At 32.5% G+C, this 13,978-nt stretch overlaps 1 protein-coding gene across 1 annotated transcript; it reads right to left on the bottom strand.

Moving 5' to 3' along the window:
- Positions 1-10,171: 10,171 nt before the first annotated feature.
- LOC127081452 (uncharacterized) lies at positions 10,172-12,601 on the bottom strand. Its single transcript, XM_051021703.1, has 4 exons — positions 12,358-12,601; positions 11,882-12,126; positions 11,258-11,779; positions 10,172-11,167 (listed from the first exon to the last, which is right to left on the bottom strand). The coding sequence occupies exons 1-4, from the start codon at positions 12,599-12,601 to the stop codon at positions 10,172-10,174; spliced, it is 2,007 nt and encodes a 668-aa protein (XP_050877660.1).
- Between the last annotated feature and the right edge of the window lie 1,377 nt (positions 12,602-13,978).

Here is a 13,978-nt window from a genome sequence, read left to right as displayed (position 1 = left end):
ATTTATCGTGGCTTGCTCTGATTGGCTCATTTAGCAAGCGTGTTTTATTTTATGGTTGACTTAATATATTATTACCTGGATGCGCTGACTAACACCACAAGGCGCTTGGCCAAGTGGATGGGGGTTGACCCCATAACCCCAAGGTCAGGGGTCCAACCCCCAACGCCCTCACTTTATTTTATCCTTTTTTCTTTCTTTTGTTTTGTTTTCTTATTTTTAACTATGTTCTTTCATTTTTATTTTAGTTTTTTCATCACTCATATTAATTCTGATCAAAATATTTTCAACATAAACTTGACTTATTTTTCTCCCTTTTATTTTACTCCACCCTTGTTTTATTTTATTTTGACTTATTTTGTTGACTTTTCATGTCTTGATTTATGATGGTTAATGAAATCTATTAGGTCATGACCTTGGATATTTAGGGTTGATAAAACTTTCAATGCTTCAAATCTATCAATGAATGATCAATGGATCATTCATGATACTTTGAGGCATTGATAGGTTGCCTCTATTTAACCATACTTGAGTCATTTGATACATAGATGAAGCCATTTATTGTCTAACTTAATAATTAATCAACTCATTAACTTGTAATTATTGAGTGATACAATCTTCCATTTGTCAAATCATTGATAGATGGACTTAGGGTTGTATAACTTTCATTATTTCAAATATATTATTAGATGATCAAAGATCATTTTCAATATTTTACATAAGTGATAAGTTATCCCTTGATGCGCCATATTTTGAATCCTTTAACCTATGGATAAATAGTCCTCAAATGTTTTCTTTGTACATTTAACTAACCACTAACTATACTTTACTAATTTTCACTCCTAACCTTTATTATTGTGATCTTGTTATTATTATTATCTTGTGATTTATTTTATGTCAATCATATTGCATTGCCATTTACTTTCAAGTACCCATTATCATCATCATCATTGTATATACTCCTCATGCATGTTTAATTTTGTTATTTATTTATTTTAATTATACAATAAAAAAAACAACAAAAACATGATAAAATTATAAGACCAAAAGTATGCATTTCACTTGTGATCAACCATTGGACTTAGAGGATTTCATTTAGGACCCTTGCTTGGAGACCTTGCCCTTATCTTTTGACACTTACCTTAACTCTGGATTTCATTTGTAACTTACATTATTGTTGTAAGAATGGCATCATGACACTATCCTAGGAAGACATGATTGTAAGGACATTATCCACTTGTTAGTTTAGGTCACTTTTGTACACACAAGGCTTTATCTTGGGCTAACTTACAATGAGACCATTTACATTCTTGTTTGGTTACTTTGTATATTCATTGCACGTCACAATTTCAAAATTAAGAGCAATAAATCCTTGATCCAACATCAAGTGGCATTTTCATAATCAAACTAAAAAAAACAATAAAAATACGATTAGTATTGTGCGTCACGATCCTTAAGTGGTGTGGAATGAGTAAGGATGGAGCTCTCCTACCCTTACTCTGATTATTTTGGACACAAGACGTTTGACTTGTTTATCTAGAATATTCTCCTCGGTCCATAGACTTTAGTGCAATCTAATCACAAACATCTCTTTTCATAAACCCTTCGTCAAGGTAAAATCAACACAACCCATCAAACCTCATTTTTGCGCCTTAGGGACTCACACCGAAAACCCTTTTCTCAAAGGTAAAATCAAACAACCCATAAACATTTTATACTCCAAACTACGGAGATTCGATTCTTCATCACCTAATGAATGATACGTAGCCATAAGGGCCCCAATCCTTGGCGAACACAATAATAAAAAACCAAAAAACACATTCTTTCACACTCTTTTGTAAATAAATAATAAAGATAGATTTTTTTTAATAGATAAATACCCACACAGACGGATAATATAAATGATTCTCATGGAGTACCATGGACGTGAGGGGTGCTAAAATCTTCCTCTTGTGTAACCGACTTCCGAACCCAATCTTGGTTGCGAGACCAATCCATATCCTTATGATTGCACTTCCTGTGTGCATTTCTTTTCTCGAAGGGTTTTATTGACTATTTCCCCTTTCCTTTTTTAGGAATAAATAAAATTTGGTGGCGACTCTTTTGTTTCGTTTTTGAAAATGGTCAGTCCTAGTTTCGTTATCGTGAAACCTCGGTAGCGACACTACCACCACCTCTTTGACCATATTGATTTGTACCTTGTTTCTGATTCGATGGTCTTCCTTCTTGCTTAATTTCTACCATTCAAGTTGTTGTAACCACCTCTAACTTTGATGTCATTCCACATTCCTTTGCCTTTCTTATCTCTGCTTAATTGTGCCTGCAATGCCACATCTACTTTTTCGTTGCTTACAAACCTCTTTGCCATTCTTTTCTCATAAGATTCAAGAGTACATTCTAATTCTTAGTTTTTTTTTAAATCTGATAATTCTTTGCATTCTTCTATAGCCACCATAATATGATCATATTTTAGGGACAAAGATCTCGAGAACTTTGCAACTACAAACTCAGTCACTCCATCACACATCTTGATCTGGTTCACCAAAATAGTTACCCTTGTAAAGAAATCACGCATGCTTTCATTTTCTTCCATTTGGAGAAACTCATACAACCTCTTATGATTTTGTAACCTCACCTCCTTCACCTTCTCATCACTACAAAATGTTTGCTCTAGTATATCCCACACTTCCTTTGATGAATCAACATGTCCAATATTCTTAAAGTTATATGGATCAACACAATGATGAATTATAAAGAGATCTTTACAATCCTTCTTATTAAATTCTTTATGCACATTCTTTTGATCATGAATGACACGATCGCTGATTGGTGTGACACTATTCTTTACAAGATCCCACACATCTTGATAGGAGAAAATTATCTTCATCTGCTTGCATCAATTATCATAGTTATTTCCATTTAGAATGAGAATATTTTTTTAGGAAATGACCATTTGGATGAAAATCCATTACTCAAGATCTTCCAAGAATCGAGCTAGAGGGTCTAGATACCAGATGTTGGAACAATCACTCAAGCACAAACACTCTGTCACTCTCTTCACTTGAATGATACACATAGATTGCTTAAATTTTTGTCCTTCCACTAACACACACAAGAATTGAAGAGAAAAAATGAAGATTCACAATGAGAGAATGGGATAATAATGCACTACTTAGACCGGTCATATTACAAGACTATATAAAGTTATTACTTGCACTACAAATAACCAACAAACTTCCAACTAATTGGACAATCACTAACTGTCATAAGTAACACAAGTTAGTTACTAACTAGCTCTTACTTGTGTTCCAACAAATACATATAAAAATGAATTACATTTAACAGCCATCATGGCCATTTAGTAAGTCATATTAATGTAGACTTTTAGTTTATCTAATATGTGTTAAAATCTAAAAAATTTAATTAAGAGGGAAAAGATTCTTTTCATTTCCTCCACTGTTTTTCAGTTGTTAAAACCATAACTGATATCTAACTATTGCATATTCTTTATTATAAAACTTTGACAAATAACTAAGTGTCTAAAAAATTTTAAAAATAAAAATAAAAATATTTTTTATATAACATTAAATCTATTATAAATTGTTTATTAAGCTATAGTGTCCTTTAAATTCAACAACAATCTCATTTTAGAAAATAAAATAAAATATATTAAACGTCGATAGATAAATTAATGACTTATAAATAACTCATAAATAACTATAGAAAATATCGATTATCGATTGTTCTTGAGAGATCTTTCAACCATCATCTATGGAAATTATAATTTGTGTCATTTCAGTTATAGTATATGCTTTATCATTACATAGATAAATAAATCCAAGATTATCTAAATTGAATGTAGTGAACCCTTCCTGGTGCGTCCTCATGTGATAAGAACAACCAGAGTAAAGAATCCACACTTTTGTACACTTGTTTGATGCAACACAAAGTATATCTGCTTTACTTTCTGAATCATTAAATTGAAGCACATTTGCAGAATTGGATGAACCCTGTTTTTTGTTTGGACACTCCCCCTTCCAATGTCCAATAGGTTTGTAACTATAACACTCAGTTATTTTCAGATTCTTGGATTTAGACCTCTTTTTTCCAAAACATGCTTTATTCTTTTTCCGCTCACGGTCTTCCTCTTTTACATACACATCTTCGCCTTGGATTCCTTTCACTACACTTTGTATCCTTTGTGAAGGAGATAAAGTTGTATGAGTAATCATATCAATACTAATAATGTATTTTCCGTATGTAAGAGTAGTCACCAAATGGTCATAAAACCTAGTAACAAGTCCATGTCTCACCTGTTTTTTCTCCTAGTGAATCTCTAATTTGACCCAAACCTTCTTCGCCACCATTAGGTCCAAGATATGATTCATCACCTAGTCTGAAACACATTGCAAATCAATTCTGGTTTTCTCCTTCATCTCTACCAAATTGGTATCTTTCATGTCGATCAGTTTCGTCTCACATAACACCTTTTGTAAACTTTTTAAGTCAACAAATTCTTAACCCTCATTTTCCATGATTCAAAGTTACTTATCCCAATGAATCTTCTCACCTCGAAGTTTACACAATAGTTAATCGATATTTGATACAAATTGTTAGAATATGAACCAGTATAATTTTTTTTAAGAGAAATGAAAATAAAAGACAATGAACACTATCGATTTTTGTTAACATAGTTTATCCAATGGTGTCTACCTCCACGACTATAAAATAACTATAATTCATCTGTACTTATGTAATTAATTAGGGTTATAGTGTTACAATAATATATATAATACTATCACCCGTCACACCCCAATCACCTACTCCCTAAGACACATTTAGAATTTTCACACATTGATTTCCACTTTGTCCCACATATTATGTTCCTCTTTGTCCTAATATAAGTCGTACTCAACAATGATTTGTTATTTACATAATTTTCTTACAATAATAATTTTGTTATTTACATAAAATATATAACATATTTCTATATGGCATATCTAACATATATAATAAATTATTAATTTATTCATGTTTTTTTTATAAATTAAAATGAATTATTTAATAATGAAAATAAACTTATATAAAAGTTATAAAAATTTATTTAACTACTTTTAGATATTTAAATTATTTATTTATTAAATTTTAAAATAATTTTTAAAAAATAAATGTAATTTTTTAAAAAAGGATTGTCTTAGAATAATATATATCATATGATTATGTCATTATTAAGTATGAAAGACATAAACAATAATATGTTAAATCATTATTCTTTTCGTGTGTGCACAAAACACATGAAATTTATTATCATAACATGTCTCTATTTTATTATGTGTATTAAAACACACTTTAGATTTTTTTCTTTAATTATTAATTTATAAAGATGAACTTATTTACATTAATATATAAATATAGATAAATATTGTTATAAAAGATTAAACCTTAAATCATTCATGCCTATTTAATTCAACAAATATATATATATATATATATATATATATATATATATTATATATATATATATATATATATATATATTATAATATATATATATATATATATATATATATATATATATATATATTATATATATATATATATATAAATAAAAGTTGAAATATCTCACTCATCTAATTGTTTTAAATTTTAATAATGCATGTATTGTAGACATTCAATGCAGTCGAACTTGGAAGAATGTTGGAAGGCATAATATCTTCCTAGAAAATAAATATCCGGATGTTTTTAGTTTATATTCCATGAAAATCAATAAATACATCATTTTAGGAAATAAAATGTTAATTTTTCTCTGTTTTAAGAAAATATACCACACTTAAGAAGTTGCTTGCATTTCAGCATTTCAGTATTTGTCAACACTAAATTTATTTAACTACTTTTAGATATTTTAAATTATTTATTTAACTACTGAAAATATACCACACTAAAGTTATAAAAATTTATTTAACTACTTAGTAATATGTGGGTTTAGATATTAGTAAAAATAGTACTTATAAATATGTGGGTTTAGATATTTGTTTTCATTTAAATGGAAAAAGACTAGAGTGATTCAATCTAAGGTGGAGACACAAATTTTTGGTTAGGCCCTTGAAGAGGACTCTTGGGGATATTCAAATTCAAACTGATTTTCTCTTTTATAAAACTGTTTATATTGGATTGAACTTTAAATTGATTTTTCAAAATTGTTTGAAATCAAACCGAAACGTATGCATATATTTTAATCTTGTTTTTTTTTACTATGATATATTACGTTAATTTACTATTTGTTGATATTGAATTGATTTTAACAATATTTATTAGTTTAATTTATCTATTTATTTTTAATATTTTTTTGGTGTAAAAAATAATTGGTTGTCCTTAGTTTTTGTAATTTTAATTTTTAATATATTAAATATTAATATTATTTAAAATCTATTGTTTTTTTGTATTTTTTATAATATTAATATTAATAGAATTATTGTTTGTAATTTAGATATAAAAAAATAAATATGAATTAAACCACAAATTTGGATCAGATTGAATAATTTAAACTAGTCATCAAAAACTGAATCGAATCGTGAGTGATTTTAAGATGAAAATTTCTTTTAAAATCTACCAAAACCATACCACGAACACTGCAATCACAAGAGAGAGAAAGAATTGGACACCTTTTAAAATTATTGTTTCTTCCTAGCAATTCTTCTTGAATAAGAATTTTACCAAGTTTAATTTGTTTAGGAAAAAGTTATGGTTGATTTGCATGTTATTTCCTCTGCTGGATAATGGATAGAAGATATCAAGTAACCATTTGTTCAACTATACATCACATCATCGCTTTGTCTAAATCATATGATATATGATCTTTAGGTGGTTTGGCAGATGGGTGGCTCTGCCACAGTTTATCGTTTATTATGATGGATCATGAGAAAGAGCATTCAAATTGGATCAAGAATAATCACACAAGTGAGAAAAAACACCACATATTTATCAAAAACCTTAAGATATTGAGTATATGAGTCCTCTAACTTTTCCAAACAATGTATGACTTCTAACTCACACTTTTATCTTGATAATTTCTCCCTCAAATATGAGTCAATCCACTATGCTCCCCCTTAAGTGAAAATTAGTTCATCCACGTACATTTGTACTGTCGTTGACACCCTTACCGTTTTAAAGATACTTCAATGGGACATACCATCTTAAGGTATTAGGCAAATGAGTCTTTTGACTTTTTAAAGCAATGTCATACTTCCAACTCACACTTGTATCTCAATAATTTTCCCTTCAAGTGTGGATCCATCCACTATACTTCCATTCAAGTGGAAGCTCTTTCATCCACATACACTTGCAACGCTGTTGACACCCTTACCACGTCACAGACACTTCAACGGGACATGCCGTTTGACCACCACCATGTTAGGAAAACTTTCGATACATGTAACCTGTCATTTACTCGAACCATCGACTCTGGTATCATTGACGGGTCACGAGGAGGAGCATCCACATTGAGTCAAGAGCAATCACACAGAGAGACACCATATATTCACCCAAAATCTTATGCCATTGGATATATGAATCCTCTCACTTATAAAATGTTAAACATGCATTTTCCAAATCATATGAAACTTTCAACTTACACTTGGATCTTAACATAGTTACATGGTCCTTTCGGTTCATAATTGTGAGTCTATTATAGCTGATGACTTGCAGTTGAGGAGTTTACACAACATTTGGAAAATGAAGGTGTCATGCAAGGTTCAAGCATTTAGGTGGTGGAAGTTGCTGCATAATCGGATTCCACTGAAGTTTCAATTGGCAAAACATGGAATTATTCAAGGACCGCCTAATTTGGTTTGTCCACTTTGCTTCGATGACAATGAAGACACCACTCATGTTTTTAACTTGCAAAATCAGCTTGAAAGTTTGGGACAGAGTATTTGTTTGATTAGGTTTTCATCGCGTTTCTGGAATGACTTCTATCTTTTCTCATGTGATGTTCTTTTGTCAGCTGGTAAGACTAAATTAGAGGAAAAATTATATTCTTTCTTTTGATGTGTTGTCTTTTGGATTTTGTGGCTTTGCGAGAATTCCATTTTATTCAAAGGCGATTTATTAGTTAAAAAACAATTATCTTGGGGTTGGTTTCAAGTCAAGTTTAAGTACTCCAATTCTTATTTGTGGGAGGAGTGAAAATCTAATCCGTAGATCTGTTTTGACCCGTAGTAAATTCGGTAATTTTTTTTTTCTTGCTTTGATTTCTTTGTAGTTAGAGCTGAGTATTCTTTATAGTCATTATACTCATTCTTATTCAATTTGTTTATTAAAAAAAACTTGTATCTCAACATATCGCTGATATCTTACAATTGGATTGGTTATGATATGACATTGTTTGGTCTATTTGGTACGATCAGCAATAATGTTATCTATTTTTGAAAAATATATAAATTATTATTAAAAAATGTATAAAAATTTAATCATGAAAATAAAGAAACGCAAATTGGTGTAGATAATTCTCAATTGTCTGCCACATTACTCAGAATTTTGAGCGTGTATATCTGGACAAAATGCATGGTTCTTGGGGAATCATTATAAGAGTTGATTGTGAGGGAACATACATAAATTATTCAAGCTTCCACTACACTAAACTTAGGGCAGATAATGATATGTTGTTTGTGATGATATTAATTAATGGATGGTTGAAAAACTTTATTTGTGTTAATATATTGCTTTCATAATGGACATTAATTATGAAAGTACAAGTCCTAATTCCAACATTTTTGAGAAATTCATGATTAGTTAGTTGAAAACAACATTTAATGGGTGGTGTTTTCTTTGATTCCGTAGAGGAAGTACAAGAATGAAGTTGAACTTATAAGAGTATTTTTTAAATACATTTTTTAATACTATTTTAAAGAAAAAATTGGAAAAAAAAAGGTGCAGTGATTTTAGTTTCAGAAATTATTTTAAAGATGAGAAATTAGATAAATTGTTTGTGAAAATTTTGCCAAAAAGGGGATCAACCATGAGTCATAGTTGATCTCTAATCAGTTAATATATCTTGTTAATCGATTAGATCTAGGTGATTAGAAAGAAATTAGTCGGATTCAAAGTCTAATTGATTAAGAGGGTTCTTAATCAATAAAGTTGGAGATTTCACTCTATGGTCAGTTAGATACATGTTTTAATCGACTAGCATGTGAGTTTTCGTTTTACTAAATAGTTTTCCTAATCGATTATTAAATGACCATAAATGATTTAAATAAATATTTGAAAGATATGAAGTTTGTATAATCATTTTAAGTGTGTGTACATTATTTTAGTAACTTGAGAGCTACTCACTCTTATTAAACACTATTGATCCTAAAAAATATAAAATACACTAAAACACATGATCAAACAAGCTATCATAGGCTTAAGTTCCTTTGATGTTGATCGTAGCATTTGACTTTCTTTGTTCTAAACACCAGAACCTTCTTAATTTCTCTTTTTGATAAACTTTAATCTTTTTCTTCTTTCATGATGCTCATGATTAGTTTTCTTTATTATTTTTTCATCATAAAAACCACAGTAGAATTCACACTTACCTGCAAAATATATAGAACCACATCCTCCCTCTTTTTAAAGATGATAACGTATCTTTCAAGAAGGTGGCAAAAAGAGAGTGTACTATACTCCCTCTAAATGTGTGCTTCAACCCACTTTGACATTTCAAGAATATAAAACGGCAAAAAGAGAGTTGAATTATGTTATTTATAAATCGAGTTTATTTAAAATAAATAAATAAATATATATATATATATATATATATATATATATATATATATATATATATAAATATATAAATATAAATAAATATATATATATATATATATATAATATAAATAATATATATATATATATATATATATATATATATATATATATATATATATATATATATATATATATATATATATATATATATATATATATATATATACAAAAACATTGCCAAAATATTTTTTATTTTTATTCTTTATAAACATAAAGAGAAATACGGGGGATCATAATATTTGAATTCAAAAAAAGTCCTTTTATTCATGATAAAATTTGCAAATGCAAACATGGTAGCCCGACAAACATTTCACAATGTCTTGGGCAGAACATAGGAATTATGACTTGATAAGAAAAACAATGAAAATTACTCCTCCACGCGGGTGACCGTGATAAGTTCTTCAGAAGTCCAATTAGATAGCTCTTGACGGGGGACTGTTGGGTGAATCCAATTTTCTAGATCATAATCACTATCCACTTCGTCTTCAACAACACAAGCATCCTCTTCTGTGCTCTTCCCAGCACTGATAAACTTGATAGGGCCAACGGCCTGCTGAGTCTCGGGGGTACTATTCTTCTTCTGGTTCCTCCATTCTTGATCAAACTTGAATCCCAACCCACACTTGTCCTTTCGAGTTGGCAGTTCCAACACTCTACCCCAACCTTCAGGGTGTTCAGATTCCATAACAGCTTGGGCTTGTTTGAATGATGACATAGAGATTTCTGGCTTCTTCTCCTTAACATGAGGAATCTTAATAGCATGTACGACCTCAAACGCTTGAAACGGGGTCTCGTGGATCTCCCCCTCCACTTCAACATATCGGAAAGAGTTAAGATGTCTTATCACATAATCCTTCTCACTACAAACAGTGACGATCTTGCTACCAATAGGATATTTTAGCTTCTGATGCAGTCTAGAAGTAACAACACTTGCCTCATGTATCCATGGTCTTCCTAACAAACAGCAATAGGCCGACTGTATATCCATAACAAAGAAGTTAGCAGTAAACACTTGAGGCCCTATCTTTATTGGTAAGTCAACTTCACCAAAGAAAGCCCTCCTAAACCCATCAAAGGCTCTCACCATCAAATCACTTGGTCGAATCTCCACCCCTTGATAGTTCAAATTCATCAGCGCCGCTTTTGGGAGTACATTTAAAGACGAACCCGTGTCAACTAGCACACGGGACAAAGTCACACTTGTACATTCCAAAGAAATATGAAGAGCTTTGTTGTGCTTTCTTCCCTCGGGAGGAAAATCAAAATCAGTGAAACCTAAACCATTGCTCGCAGTAATGCTCGCAACTACATGTTCAAACTGATTTACTGATATCTCTTGTGGTACAAAGGAAGTGTTCAACAGCTATATCAAAGAATTTTTATGAGCTTCCGAATCTCACAGCAAAGACATGATAGATATTTTTGACGATATCTTGCTTAACTGATCAATCACTCTATAATCACTTTTTTGGATGTATCTCATAAGCTCTTCAACTTCTTCATTAGATGGCATCCCCGAATTCGAACCAGAAGGTTGAGTACTCTGCACAGGAGGTTCGGGAACAGAAAGTTCTGGCTCAACATCAGTTCCTTTAACTACAACTCTTTTCCCTTTGGCTTTAGCCAAATCCTCAACATTTACCTCGGGAGTCTTTTGAACAGGAGAGAACACACGACCACTTCTAGTAATTAGAACAGTTCCACCAACATCATTAACATCAGAATTAGGAGTTTTAACATCAACCTTCTTCCCTTGGTAATATACTTCTTCCCCATAGTTCCATGGAACATCTTTATCACTGCTATAAGGAACAGGGCCCGGTAAAGTAATACGAACAATGGATTTCTTTGGAGGCACAGGAATGGTGATAACATCAACTTCCTCTACAACTTTCTTTTTCATACGGTCAAACTGTAGAGACCCCTCGTTAATTAGATTCTGAATCGCAGACGCCAGACAATCACAACCATTACACTAATATAAACAATCTTCACAATCAACAGCACAACCAGGAAAGACCCCCATCTTTAAAAGATATTCTTTGACAAAAGGCAGCGGGGTAGTCACAAGACTAACATCCATGATCATGTTTAACTCTTCATCCACTTCAATAGCACTCACAGCAGCACCTCCATGAGGTGGCATGGGATTCTGCACCACATTTGGTCCATTAGGAGATTCAAACTCAATAGTCTCATTATCAATAAGGTCTTGCACTTTGTGTTTGAATGCCCAACAGTTCTCGATGTCGTGTCCGACACCTCCGGAGTGAAAAACACATCTGACATTTGGATCATGACTGGCATGGAGAGGGTCCGACACTGTCCAATTTCTCAATTCAATCAAGTTGGTCTGGCGAATATGATTAAACAATTGAGCATAAGTCATAGGCAGAAGAGTGAATTGCCTATGAGGACCCCTAGTCCTTTGTTGAGCATTTCTCTGGCGAGGAGCAGTCTGCTATTGTTGTCTAGGTTGCTGAGTTTGCTGACGAGGCGCAACAATAGGAATTATGACAACAACCACTTATTCGGAATAGGATCTCCCTTTACCTTTACCAACATAAGCAACACTAGAATCTTCTTTCTTCTTTGAAAAGCCCGTGAAAGGCTTCTTACCCTTATCAAATGAACTTCTAGAACTAGGAAATTGAATATTACCAAGCTTGATACCCACTTCAACATGCTCACCAACCGTGACCAAATCTGGGAAGCCAGCAGCGGTGAAACCAACCAAACGACCATAGTAAACTCCTTGAAGAGTTCCCATAAATAGATCAACAAGCTCACGCTCCATCAATGGAGGTTGAACTCGAGCAACCAACTCACGTCATCTTTGTGCGTACTCTTTAAAGGATTCGTTGTGCCCCTGTGTTAAATTATGCAACTGAGTGTGATTGGGAGCCATATCAGAGTTGTAGTGGTAATGTGTTACAAAGGCATTCACCAATTCTTTCCAGCTTCGCACATTAGCCCTCTCTAAAGACATGTACCAATCAAGAGATCCTCCTGATAGTCTGTCTTGGAAGAAATGCATCAACATCTTCTCATCATTGGAATACGCAGACATCTTTCTGAAATAAGCACACACATGAGTCTTTGGGAAATAATTCCCCTTGTACTTGATGAACTCGGGTACCTTGAATTTGTTTGGAATCCTAAGCTTGGGAACAAGACCCATGTCATTGAAATCCATCCCCATGACATCTTGGTTCTCCATAGCACACAACCTTTCTTCCATCATACAAAATTTCTCATCACCAACACTCTTTTCAGCATCGGAATAGCAATCCTCATATTGATCATCTTCTTGCACATGAATCTGTATGGTCCTCCTAGGATGAGCCAAGACTTGCTCAGTTGGATTTCTGATACGGACATTCCCAACATGCGGGGGTGTCAGAGGAGGAGGAGGCGACGGAGGAGGTGGAGGATTCCCATCATGTCGAGGTGTGGGCGGATGAGAAGGAGAAGGAGGAGGGGGAGGATTCCAATTGTTCTCATTATCGTCTTCACCAAATGGATTCCCTTTAGTGGGCCTAAGGATAATCACCCTTAATGCTTCTTTCCTGATCGCCATATTCTAAATTAGTTCCATGAACTGACTCATCTGCGCAGTAACTTGCTCTTGCATTGCTTCCATATCTGCTTGTATCCGTTCTATCTTTCGTTGCTAGTTGGCACGAGTTGGGTAGCGGTGAAAACTGGAATTTACAATCTCTCTACAGAAGAAAACCAAGCAGAGATAAGAAGACTGGCCACAAATAACCTGTTATGCATGAAATGTGTATGCTATGTGTATTCTATGTTTTATCACTTCCAGGAACTCAAAGTTTTGTCTCTCAATAAGATGATAACAACAAAATACCATAGGCGATAAAAGAAAACACTGCTGAAAATAACTGCCCATCTCATTAAAATTATCAGAACAAGAATACAAGTGAGTTCAACATAGAGTAAAGACATAAATGCTAAAATATAGGTGCCCCATCCGACAAGTCTGGAGGTGGTCACAAAGTACAAAACATCAAAATACGACAAAAAATAGGCTAACCAGTCATCTCCAAATAATCTAGAAGTCTAGTCTTCAAATGCTTATGGCTCCAAGCTTTGGACTCCTCGAACAACTTCTTTCTGTCTTTATGTCCGGGTTGTTCAATCAAACCTTTGATGA

Source organism: Lathyrus oleraceus, chromosome 5, assembly GCF_024323335.1.
Source record: "Lathyrus oleraceus cultivar Zhongwan6 chromosome 5, CAAS_Psat_ZW6_1.0, whole genome shotgun sequence".
Lineage (NCBI taxonomy): Eukaryota > Viridiplantae > Streptophyta > Magnoliopsida > Fabales > Fabaceae > Lathyrus > Lathyrus oleraceus.
Note: the sequence above shows the minus strand (reverse complement) of the source record. Positions and strands in the feature narration are given on the sequence as shown.